The sequence below is a fragment of the Gavialis gangeticus genome, unplaced genomic scaffold (genome assembly GCF_001723915.1).
Source record: "Gavialis gangeticus isolate Ggan-Ray unplaced genomic scaffold, GavGan_comp1, whole genome shotgun sequence".
Lineage (NCBI taxonomy): Eukaryota > Metazoa > Chordata > Crocodylia > Gavialidae > Gavialis > Gavialis gangeticus.
Window position 1 is genome coordinate 12665549 of NW_017728997.1, and position 13306 is coordinate 12678854.

The 13306-nt window shown below is 41.5% G+C and overlaps 1 protein-coding gene across 1 annotated transcript in view; it reads right to left on the bottom strand.

Moving 5' to 3' along the window:
* FAM19A1 (family with sequence similarity 19 member A1, C-C motif chemokine like) overlaps window positions 1-13306 on the bottom strand; it is a 388227-nt gene that overhangs the window by 81694 nt on the left and 293227 nt on the right. The window contains exon 3 of the mRNA XM_019504792.1: window positions 448-588. Within this exon, the coding sequence (XP_019360337.1) occupies window positions 448-588 (141 nt within the window). The remainder of the gene's footprint in view (window positions 1-447; window positions 589-13306) is intronic.

The window sequence follows — 13306 nt, forward strand, 5'->3', positions numbered from 1 at the left end:
GAAACTGACTCTTCAAACTGTTAACTCAATCAGGACAAACAATTGTTGTCACTTGTAATAAGCTAATGAGGCAGGCGGGGGCTGCAGCAAAGGGATGCAAGGGATAATATTGGCTGTCTGTTTACTAAAGGTGTGATTCTGCCATGAGACTTGCTGCATTTATGTGAATAGCTCCACTGACTGTGCTGCTGCTACTCCTGTGTGTAACAGCCCAAGCATGGGTTGCAGAATCAGTCTGTAAGGTAGCAGGCAAGGTATATCTGCTTTGCAAAAGGCCAATTCTTTGCATACAATTTACACTTACAAATGTTTGTCTTGTCCTTAAAAAAAGAAGAAAAAAAAGGCCAAATCGGGGAACACAGCTCTGTTTACAATCATACATCACATATAGACGGTTTGCTAGGCACATACTCCACACGTCACGAATAAACTGGATATGCTACTTGCCATCAACACAGGAAGGTCTGTTTCTTGTTGTCCCAGCCACTTTCCCAGGTAGACAGGAGCATTTTACTGTTTGTGATCTTTCCTCAATTCGATTCTTATTACAACATCTGTGTGCTGCTATAACTTCACACGTTCCTCCTTCTGGCAAAAGAGAGAGAATATTGACACACTGATTAGGAAGAACTGCAATGGCCACTCAAAGCATCCAAGCATGCTGCTCCGCTCTCTCTTTGTGACGTAAGGGTCTGCCTACCAAAGGATTAGAAATGTGGTGTCTTCCATTATGTGCACTCTTGTCTAGGGCTGGTGTTGCAATGCTTCAGATTTAATAAGAAATGCAAATAATTGCCCCCCTTCCCCACCCCAAAGAAGATAAGGCACCAAATCCTTCCTGCCTGTTGTAGGTTATTAGCCTCTTTCAGATCAATACAACTTTGCGGTCTGAATAAGGGGCCGTGTCATCGTACAGACCTGAAGGCACGAAGATACAGTTAGCACAGAAAAAAGCCCTCCTATTTGATTTCATCTCTCTTCCTCACACTGCCAGGCTATGCTCTTTGACACATTTACAGTGAATCAGAGAAGCCATCTGGAAATAAGCTTCCCAAATCGCAGTGAACCCCAGTGTTCAGGTCACGCAGAGGAAAAATCAGTTATTGTAGGTTCTTAGTATAGTCCAGGGTTTTTACCTCCCCAGAAGCCCCGAACAGGTAGTCCCAATGGAAGCAAAATTCCTGGATAATCCCAGGTCATCAGACATAGTATTTGTTCTTTGTTTTGTGCTTTATTAACATTTGCAGCCGGTCGCTTAGATAGACAGAGCCGTGGAAAGATAGATGGACAGACAGTAGCACATGGATTATGAATACTCAGCTAGGACATATGCTGTGTACAGAAATGAAACGTCAAGAGCACTATTCCCATTCACCTTAGCAATGTAGCACAGGATGATTAGGCTGCACAGTGGGTTAGTTCACTGCCCATTACATTTCTCGAGACCCGAGTTCAAATTGTCTTTTGCTCCTAATTGCCAAGCATTTAATAGTCTCAGCCTGTTCGCTGGCGGATATTTGTCCACATCGTGAACTTGCTTCATAAATTCGGCAGTATTGGTTTAAAACTTAATGCAAAAATTTCCACGCTGTGCAAAAGAGCACACTGGGTAAGAAGGTGTACTGGTTTTACTATGGAACTGATTCTATTCTTGTCATCCCACTATGAGACGCTCCACTGTATCTTGCTTTACCTACAAGGAGCGGCATAATATAAAATCCATTGATTATGCAGTTAGATTCTTAGGTCTTTGTTGCTTTCTTGAAAGACTCCTTACAGTAAAGCAGGTAGCAACATGTGGCCACCCCTAAGAGACTTGGACCAGAGCATGAACTGGGAATCCAAGTCAAAGTTTTTGCCTTGTTGTGGGACGCAAGGAAGTTACAACCTCCCTCGTGCAACAACTGATGTCCTATTGGTGCAGTGAGACAGGTACTCTGGAGAGAGCACTTCCTTGCAGTGGAGGAGCAGGCAAGGGGTCTTGGCTTAACTTTTCTACTGCTGAAGTTATAGTAAGCAGGACCAATTGGAGAACAAACTCCCGTCTTGCTTTCCTACATAGCTGAGTAGATAATGTGATGAGTGAGCCCAAAGTGAATGAAGTCCATTAAATAATTATAGTAGCATACCAAGAAGGAAGGATAGTGCAGCACAGTAAACCCAGCAGTTACAAAAAAGACCCTGTAGACGATCTCTCTATGAGACCGATTAAAAACTACTTTCTTTGAAGAGGATCCATGTATTTTATGCAACTGGGAATGATATGCGACAAGCACATCCAAAATCCACAATAGCTCAAGGCCCCCAACTGAGAAGGACCCTGCCCCACGTAGAAATGCTTTACCATTTTAAATATTCAAACCTTTACAGGATGAGCCAGTCAAAGCTGCTTAAAGTCCATTAAGGTAAATGCCCCTAGGTCACATACACAAGGGGCTTAGGCTTGATGAGCTTGCAAACTTGGGAGAAGATGGGCTCCACTGTTAATACTTAACTTTTCTTGACAAGAAGAGCTGGGTCCTGTATTATGTATGTAGGTATTTGGCCAACTGATGCAGCTCTTTTATGAGCCAATATGTGCAATGGCAGAGCATCGCAGAATGGAGGCCCCATCAAGTGTCCCATGGGAAAAGGGGTTTTGGGCCCACTGAGCCCAGCTCAGGATAAGAGCTTGATCCAAATCCTACTGAGGTCAATGGAAAATAAAAATCCTACCTAACTGACTGGCTTCAGAATCAGGCCAGAGATACAGTATTCAAATATACAGTTATGATCTGACTCTGATAAACTGGCAGATTTGACTGTGTGTGAGCTGGGCTTTCAACAGGCAACAATGCACATCAAAAGTACTGCATCTATGGTCCTGTAAATACTGTAAGTAAGCTAAATGTTTTCTTTTCCTATTAATTTCCCAGGCAGGACCTACTAACCATGTGAGATCAGCGAACAAAAGCTGGCCTTGCTGACTCGATTTTCTAGGCAAAATAATGGGCTGTGGCTGATGAGCTCTATAACACCTATAATTATACCGTGGAAGCTCAAGTTCATGTTGCAATAAAACATTTAACTCAAGAGGACGGGTATTTAAGAATGGTGAAACATAATGAAGCTATAAAGACAATTTAAAGGAACGAAACTTTTGTTGCTACTCTTCTGTTTAATTCTTTGTTAACTGGGACTTTTAAAATTGGTGTAGCCTATAAATCGTATGGCAAAAAAAATCTTCCCTCCTCCACCAAAATAACATGCCATATCATAAGAAGATGCTAAGGGTAAATTTTCAGCCCCTACTTCACAGGTTTTCAGACAAAAATTTGGTGCGTGATGCCAAACATTTCATATCAAATACTAGTAACCCATCGGCCATCCCTGCAAGGGTTAGAATTTGCCCCTGCAAAATCTTTGGCTGCAAGAGATTCTGCAGGGACACATTTTGATAGCTGTGCACACAAGTGCTTGATTTTGGAAAGTACACGTGTACCCATGAAGATCTGTGCACATGTAGAGAGGTCAGGGAAGGCTGCACAGAAAATATGCACCTGCATTACTTCCATAAACATAGTGGCTATGTACAGACGGTCAAAAAGTCTGAGGCTGAATTGATTCAATCTTTGCAGGTTAATTTAAGCTAGTGAGCAGACATTTACCTTTGATTCTGGTAATGCAGCCATATGCCTGCAGTGTCCCAGGCCAGAAGGTGGGAGGCGCTAGAGCCTGCCTTCCTACTTAGCTGTAGCAGACAGCCTGGGCCAAAGCTAACTCACCCATCCTGTGAGGGGAGGTTTGTCGGGGAGGTGCAAAGCATTCTGGGATGTGGGGGGCTGTGAGTTAAGTTGAATCTGGAGAGGATCTGGGACAGAAGTTCAATAAACCCATTTAACCTAAATCAGTTAAGTCTGATACTACATCCATTCGGGTTTGTCTTAAACCAGTTTCAGCCATTTTGTGCACTGGCCTTCTGTTGTGTTACAGATCTGAACCAGTTTGTGATTGCTTATACCGGTTTATGTATAATTTCTGCCCTTAGCCATACTGTCCTTAACTTATAAAAGATGAGCAAGAGATTAAACCCCCGATTCAACTTTTTAATGCAATGAAACAAAGCCTTAGGCCTGGATCTCTTATATTTTGCAGCCTTTTACCTTCAGATCCAGATGCTGCAAACCAGGCTCACTTCTATAATCAGGACATTTGTCCACATATAAACTATTACCAGACATCAGGGATTCTTAAACTTTTTCACAGCACAGACTACATCGTCATTGTTGCAATACCTAGGAACTCTAGAGTCATGGATAAGTAAACAAGTGTGTTAGGTGCTGTGCAAACATACCCGACCCCAAAAAGTTTAGAGCAAAGGATTATATTGTAGACATTCATCTCTTACTCATGTTAAAACCCACTCATTCCATGAACACTTGATATTTCATGTTGGTCTTGGTTTTGAATGGGAATGCTGTGATACAGCATGCTACTGAGTGGGTCTCAGAGGCATGGAAAGTCTTACAACAACACAGTACGGCTTCTGGCTAGAACTGTAGAAAATGCCCGTTGGCAGTTGCTTTCTATTGAAAGGTAACAATGCATACAGATAATCTGACTTTCATGCCTGATTGCCTAAAAGTTGCTCAGAAAACTAAGCCTATCTAAATACCACTAGAAATAATAATCTGGAAATCTTTACAATGGTTGTGATGTTCCTCCCACCCCACATCCCCATTATTGCTACATGGCCTTTCCTTGAATAAAATCTAAACAAACTCATTTTCTCTACTCTTATTTGTGTCGTTGCTCAGGCTTTGTTGATTAAATGTTAGGGATTAAATATTCACTAAAGCAGGTCTTTGGTAGAGACAACACAGAGATAAGCAATCATATGCCCTCCTGAGTCTGGAGTCATTAATAAAAAGATACTGAAGAGAGGATTTTAAAATGCTTTTTATGCTTTCCCCCTCTTTCTTGCAGGGGGTTCACAGAGGAGTGAATTGCCTTGAGTAACACTGGGCCCCTGCTAACAAGACATCTCCCCGCCTCCAGGACAGGTGCAGTTTTAAGGTGTCAAAACTGGATATGCTACTTGGCAGCCTGCCTATCTCTGTTGCGATTAGCTACCATTGTCCTTCTCAACGTGAGGGCTGGTCTCTGACTGACATATGGTAACAGCTCCATTAATTGACTTCAATTAATCTGAGACGTTTCACAAACTGAGGTTTTTCCCCACCCGAAGTCTTCATTACATTTATAATATGGCGGTTGCTTAGTTTTGGGTTTGTTTTTTTTAAGAGAAGCTACCCAACACTTTATACAAGTATATCATTGTCGACATGGGTGATAGACCAAAATATATATTGTATGAATGTGCAGTCATGTTTATAGACTTTTAAAAAACATGGATTATTGACTCAAGACTGTAAGAGCTCCCTGGGAGCCATTACTGTGAGTGTCATAAATGCATATTTAGGGACTTGTATAAAAATGTGGATTATTGACCTGATAGGCTGTAACTGCACCAAAAGTTTAAATCATTGTTGCAAATGACAGGAAAGCCTTTTCTGAACATTTTATGGTCTACTGAGCGAATGTAGCTGCTGGCTTTGTTTGTAAACTAACAGTCTGATCCAACTCTCGCTGCAGTCAATAGGAGACTTCCCATTGATTTTAAAGGAAGAAGAATTGGACTCTAAATCCTTTCTGTAAAGATCCTTCTGAATTTTTTTGTTGAAAGTTATTGCACATAAAGGCAGGTTCTTCATTACTTACTAAGAAAAATAACTTGCCTTCTTAAAAAGCTTTTTCTCCCCTTCATGTGAAATACTCAAAGGAAAGTGTGTATAATATGGAGTAGGGGCCTGCAAAATTGCCAGTCTTGTCCTGTCTCCATGAAACTGGAGGCGTGATTGGGAATAACCCAAAACATCTCATGTCCTTTCATCTCAACCTAAGTGAGGTTTTATGGGCAAATATTCATTTTCTGCCAAAGCCTTCATCCCAAGTTGTGCCAATATACACACTGCAGCACTGACTTCAACAGAAAGAACAATGGCAGGCCTAGACAGGAAGAACTGCCCACTTCTTATCAGGGCTGAATTTGTATGAGGACCCAGCATCTTGGTGAATTCTTGCTTTGAAAGAGGAAGAATAAGACAGCATTTGCTTCCTGAGCAGATCCTGGATTCACAAGGATAGGATACCTGCCATCTGTTTCATTACAATCCTTCTCCCAGTCCAAGTCTTTCAACTGTATGGGCTTAAAATGTTAAAGGGTAAAGGGCTTGAAATGTTCAAGGGTAAAAACGACTAAGTTTATATGCATGCTTCTGACAGTAAAAAAAAAAGGATAATTTAACTCCTGAAAATAGACTCATTTTACATCAGAGAATGCCAAACCCCTGGAAATGTGTTCAATTATCTCTCTATTACAAAGCCACCTTGCGTTTATATACCACAGAGTGATAGATTTTACCGTAAGTATGAAACTACTGCCTGCGGCTAGGATTTAAGACATCTAAATTGGCTATAGGGTCTGAGTGCATGCCTGGCAGAAGCCAAAATACCATCTTTGAGTCATCTTCGGTTTTTTCTCTCTCTAGCTGAGAGGTAGTCATGAAAGCATATTTTGCACTTCAAAATTATAACGCGCCTCGGTATTCTTGCAGAGGCAGACCTTATCAGTAAACAAACATAAAACCGGCAAATGGCAGTCCTGATTTGTGTTATACATTGTGGAAGTCATTAACTATGACTCAGGTAGCCAAACTTATAAGTTCTCTTTCTGACAGTGATGACAATTTAATAGTATTTGACTCTGCTGAGTTACATAGAGCATCCTGCGGCAATGAGAGCGGTTGTTTATCAAAATGATAAACATGTTTTCATTTCCTCCTTGGCTGCATGTATGTGATCAGAAGTCTAAGGCCATCAAGAATTCACTTATTCTGGCCACCAGGCAGACATTAAGCTATTCAGGACCATCTGTGCTTGAAATGAGTTCCACTTAATGGACCTTCCTAGGGCAGGTCAGTTATAATGAATGCATGTGTGCATGAATGCATGAGCAAAGCAGCACTTAGATGAGACTTCTTGGGCTCTTGTTCAGAGGCCCAAAGAGTTGATAGATAAAATATGCTTTTCTTTTTAGGGTTATCTAGCCATTGATTTCATAATCCAGGCCCTCTATTACATTTGCTTCCACATCAACACCAGGACTCTATGCAATCTAATTGAGTTGATGGTTGTTGTAGGAAACGGTGACCGCTGTTTAGAAAATACCTAATGAGTTTATAGACTCAGCTGGGTCACGTCCTGCCTTGGGTCACACCACTGCTATTCCCTGTGGAAGTGTAGGCAGAGGCAAGAATACCAAGCTAGTCCTGTCATTTCCATCCGTTTTGCTGGAATTGTTGCCGGTGTTGAAGAATTCAGTTTATTTACACACAAGCAGAGGCTATTAGCTTGTCTGTGTGGCAATGTTGTCAACTACCTAATTAAAAAAAAAGACAATCTTATTCTGACTTTCACTAAAGGCTCATAAAGCATCACTGACACCTTCATAAAGGATTAAAGTGCTTTAGTTTTCAAGCAAGTGTTTATTAGCATGACAGTAACAGGCAATATTTTAGCCTTTAAAGACATATTCAAAGTGGAACTAATAGGGAATAATGCCATTTTACACATGTCTGCTTACCCCACTTCACTTTACGAACAGCCTAGAGAAAGCAAAGGCAATTCAGCAATAGCCATTTCTGCAGTTTAGAAGAGACTCCTGATTTAGAGGCTGCAGTTTGAAGAGTTTTGTGATTCAAATCATCTTTGGAAACTTCCCAGCTGTAATTAATACATTCATAAGCTTTAATCAAAATGTTTATGCCAGTTAATGCACCAGAACTACAGATTACCCAGGGCTCAGGGGAAAATACTATATTTTATTTTATCCTAAAAAATAATCAGCTGCTATTAAATTACTTACACAATAGGGTCTTGCTTCTACCCTGCAAAATGTAAGAGATGGAAAATACAGGGGGCCATAGTCCTACAAGAGACAGTCTATATGTCAGCACATAAAACTCAGCACGCCACACACTGATGAGCAGGGATCCTGGTTTTCTCTGATAATAAGAAATCCCCAATTTTCAGATTTAAAAAAGTAACCCAAAATCCACAGTTTTCTGTGATTAAAATGAAACACCTCTATATATGTAAATGAAATTATAATTATAATTATATATATATACACACATACACACACACTTATATAAAAAATTATATTCATATAAATGAAACACTGTTATATATAGATATAGTGGTGTTTCATTTTAATCAGGGAAAAATGTGCATTTTGGCTAGTTTTTAATCTGAAAATTGGGGATTTTTTATTATCAGAGAAAACCAGAATCCCTGCTGAGTGACAACTCGTGACAACTGCTGTGTGCTAGCCCATCCATAACAATCCGTATTTGACTCAGAAATACATCAGTTGCATAGGGGACACATGCTGGCATCCAGCAGGATTGTTGGGAATGAGGATGTCTGCATAGAAACCAGACAGCGGTCTTATTTTTAAGATTAAGGATTAATTGTAGTCCATGTTTGAAATGCTGGATCCCCAAAGTAGGCAAATTTAATCTTAAGGCTAAAGTCCTTAAATCACTTCCAGTTCTTCCTTAACCTGTTCCATTGTGATAACCAATGCAGTAAAATTGTGAGCGATGTATTACATGTTGAGATAAAGGAACGTATGTGTTGCTGTCAGTTAAACAATACATAGTGTACGCACTGCAAGCTGCTCCATCATATAAGGCATGTTCTTCACCCAGCAGGTGATAATAGATTTTTGTGGTCTGTTTGCTAAATACATATTTACATTTTTCATTAGTACCCATTATTTGCATTGCTCATTATATGTGGGCCAAAGGAGATATATTATTTCAAGTGTGGAAAGACTCTGCACTACATAGGCAAAGTAAACGACTCCTGCTGTGGGTCATTAAGTTTGAGGTTGGAAAATTATTCTCTTCAACATAAAATGATGGGGCTCTATAGATGCAGGGCCTTGTCTGTAAAAAAACAAAACAAAACAAAAAACAGATAAGAAAGTCCCCATCGGTTTACAAGAGAGGGAACTTTTGCAAAAGATGTGATTTTGTGGAATTCCTTGATTTTGGATATTCGGTTGCACGAGGAAAATGCGAGTCATACCCCATAGGGATGTAGAAAACACCTGCCCCGGTTTAAAAAATGTGATGGCATGTAAAAAAAAAAGTTAATGCAGCTGTTAACATGTTTTTTCTTTCAACTGAACTCTGTTGAAAGTGAGTTGCTAACTGTAGGACTATGAAAACATAGGATGGATCAAGCACAGGTACTCTGGGGAAGTGGCCTTGGCAGCAGCTCAGAGTCCCAGGTGGACTTGTGATCGGCTCAGACACAACTAGGGGGGATTGGACAGCACGCGCATGTTGGAGGGGGTCCTGGCCCTATTGTTACTTGTCTCCTCCCCTTCCTGTTTCCTACCAATGTATGCAGCAGTCATTAACAACTTGAGGCCTTGATCCAACTGCCACTGCCATCAGTGGCCCTGAGGTCAAGGCTTTAGTACAAGGAATTTGTTTTTTGCCTGTGTTTTGGGCTTGCAAGTGTCACCAGTTCAACAGTCAACCGTCACCTCTCATGCAAGGCTGCAGTTGAAGAACGGATAAAACGGGTGAACCAGCCGACCCAGAAGCTGGCTGTAAATAGACGGGATGGAACGAAGATGCAGATACGTTGTTAAACACACGGCGGAGTCACCGTCACACGTGAATGACAATCCTTCCTTTTGGTACAACAGTAATGTCCAAGACCCTTCTAATTAATTAGCAATGAGCTCTGGAGACAGTCATAGATTTGGGTACTGCTGCCCTTATCTCTACTGCTGGTGTGGATTTTGAAGCAACTGAACATTAGGTCATAACACCCTCCAAAGGCACAATGTATGTATTTATTTAGAAATATAACATAATTGGGGTTTAAGTTCTTGTACTCAAAGTTTAAAATGAACCATGCTTTCTAAAGTAATTGCCATAATAGCTACACATCTAGCAGCTAAATCTTATTATTAACATTACAGGGAATTGATGCTTTGAAAAATAAGTGACTAGAGGAAAAGTAAAACCGGTCTCTCTCTCTTTCTCCGAACTAAAAATTGTGTTTTATGATGTATTGTTGAAACAGCCCTTATGCCTTAGCAGACTGTATTTAATACTCCATGTGGGCACATGAAGATAGACAAGCTTTTTTTTTTTTGGGGGGGGTGCCTGAGTTAGTTCTTTAGTGGGAACTCTCAACTTCTAATTTATTATTCCTTAATCCATACAATTGGACTCCAACCTCCTTTCAAAATGGTGTCTCATTATCAGGGATCTTGGTTTTCTCTGATTTAAAAAAAAATCCCCACTTTTCAGATTCAAAAAAGTAACCCAAATCCACATTTTTCCATGATCAAAATGGAACACCGCTATATATATATAGATATCAATATCGATATATTAATGGTGCTTCATTTTGATCACAGAAAAATGTGGATTTTAGGTTACTTTTTTTAAACTGAAAAATGGGGATTTTTTTTAATCAGAGAAAACCAGGGTCCCTGCTCATTATTACTCTCATTCCCCTACTTTCCAGAATCTTTTCCCTTTCTATTGAGGTTCTGACCCATCAACGCAGGCTCTGAGCCCTGGAACTGAATCAGATTCTGGACCCAGACCCAGTACAGAACCCACAAACAAATGTGTGTTCAAGTCAGGATTTCTTGGTTGCAACTACTGATGGTGAGACAACTTTCACTGAATTTATTTATTTTGTGAGAAGCAGCTGTTTCTATGAAACTGGGATGTTTTCCTCCAAAACATATTTATTCTGATGAAAATTCCCTAAAGAAAACATCTATTTTGAAGCAACAACATACTGGGCTGCATTGGTAGGAGCATTGCCAACAGATGGAGGCAGTGATTCTTCCTCTCTATTCTGCACTGGGGAGGCCACATCTGGAGTCCTGTGTCCAGCTGTGGGCCCCCCACTACAGAAAGGATGTGGACACATTGGAGAGAGTTCAGCGGAGGGCAAGGAAAATGGTTGGGGTCTGGGGGACAGGACTGGTGAGGAGAGGCTGAGGGAACTGGGCTGATTTAGTCTGCAGAAGAGAAACCGAGCAGGATTGAATAGCAGCCTTCACCTCCCTGCAGGGGGGTTGCAAAGAGGATGGAGCTGGACTGGTCTCCGTGGAGGCAGATGACAGGACAAGCAGCAATGGGCTCAAGTTGCAGCAAGGGACGTTTAGGTTGGATAACAGGAAAAACTCTCTCACTTGGAGGGTGGTGAAGCACTGGAAGAGGTTACCCAGAGAGGTGGTGGGATCTGCATCCTTGGAGGTTTTTAAGGCCTGACTTGACAAAGCCTTTCCAACCCTCATTTTTTATGATTTTCTATAAACAATATAAAAATACGCTTGTGGAGATTTTGACATTTCACTTTGGAATTTTACCTTCTGGACCTTTTTTAATATTATTTTATTTTTATATTATTCCATGACAGTTTTGGGCTCCACAATTCAAAAAGGATGTGGAGAAGCTTGAGAGAGTCCAGAGAAGAGCCACGCGCATGATCAGAGGTCAGGAAAACAGACCTTATGACGACAGGCTGAGAGCCATGGGGCTCTTTAGCCTGGAAAAGCGCAGGCTCGGGCGTGATCTGGTGGCCACCTATAAGTTTATCAGGGATGACCACCAGGATCTGGGGGAACGTCTGTGCACCAGAGCGCCCCAAGGGATGACAAGATCAAATGGTCACAAACTCTGCCGCGACTGATTCAGGCTGGACATAAGGAAGAACTTCTTCACTGTCTGAGCCCCCAAGGTTTGGAATAGCCTGCTGCTGGAGGCGGTCCAAGCACCCACTTTGAACACCTTCAAGACACATGTGGATGCTTATCTTGCTGGGATCCTATGATCCCTGCTAACTTCCTGCCCCTGGGGCAGAGGGCTGGACTTGATGATCCTCCAGAGTCCCTTCCAGCCCAAATGTCTATGAAATCTATGACATGTCCATCAGAGAGAGCAGTTTTACTTTTGCTCTAGTCACTTATTTTGCAAGGCATCTATTCTCTGTAATGCTAATAATTAAATAGTGTTTCCAATGCAACAGAAATGTGGACTTTCATTTAGTTCTCCTTGTGCCAGAGTCATGCAATCTACTAAATCTGGTTTCGTACTTGCCAGAGTTAACAAGGCAAGTGATGGTGGATTTTTGATAATGGGCACTGATATAGGATTGTTGGAAAGAGACTTCACAGGTCCAACCTCTGAAGGCAGGATCATCCCGAACTAAACCATTTCAGCCAAGTGTCCACCCAATCTGCATTTGAAAGTTTAAAGATGGATGGGATGGAGATTCCACAAGTTCTCCAGGTAGCCTGTCCCAGTGCTTGACCACCCTCAACATCTCTCCTAATCTCCAACTTAAATTTCCTCTGCTACAACTTGAGGTCATTGCTCCTAGTCTTGCCCCCTACCATCAGAGAAAATAAGCAATCCCTATCCTCTCTGTAATCCCCCGTAGGTATTTGGTATGAAATCTCCGCTCAGTCCTCTGTTCTCCAGACTAAACAATCTTAGCAATTTGAGCCTTTCCTCTTAAATCATGCTTCCCAGGCCTGTAAACATTTTTTGTTGCTCTGCCCTGGACTCTTCCCCATCTGACCACATCCATATAATAAGCTATGGCCAGGCACTGAGACATTCAAGCAGTAAGAAAGCCTCTATTTGGTAACTTTGCCAACAAAGTCCTTAAACCCCAGATTTCCAGTCTATTGTATGCTTACACTACTCTATTTAATGGAGATGAAAAGAAAACTCTTTTTTGCTTTATAACTATCAGAAAAGAAGGAAAATGCACAGTTCTAATACTTGGGTGGCCAACGTGTGGCATCTGCCACAAATGTCAGGGGCTGCCTGTGACAGATCAGGGAGGGGAGGAGCAACACAGCGATAGATAGGGCAGGGAGCAGAAAGCAGAGCAGCAGATGGGGCAGGAACCACAGGGAAGGAAACAGACAGCAGAGCAGCAGATTGAAAGGGATCCTAGGCCAGGAAGCAGAAGAACAGGCAGGGAAAGGTATTGGAGTGGCACCTTAGAGACTAACTCGCTCCAAGAGGCATAAGCTTTCGTAAGCAGCAGCCGATTTCATTAGCTGCTATGAATAGTCCTTGCTATGAAAGATGCCATCCTGCCTTGACTGACTTCAGACTAACATGGCTAACAAAAAATGATCAGG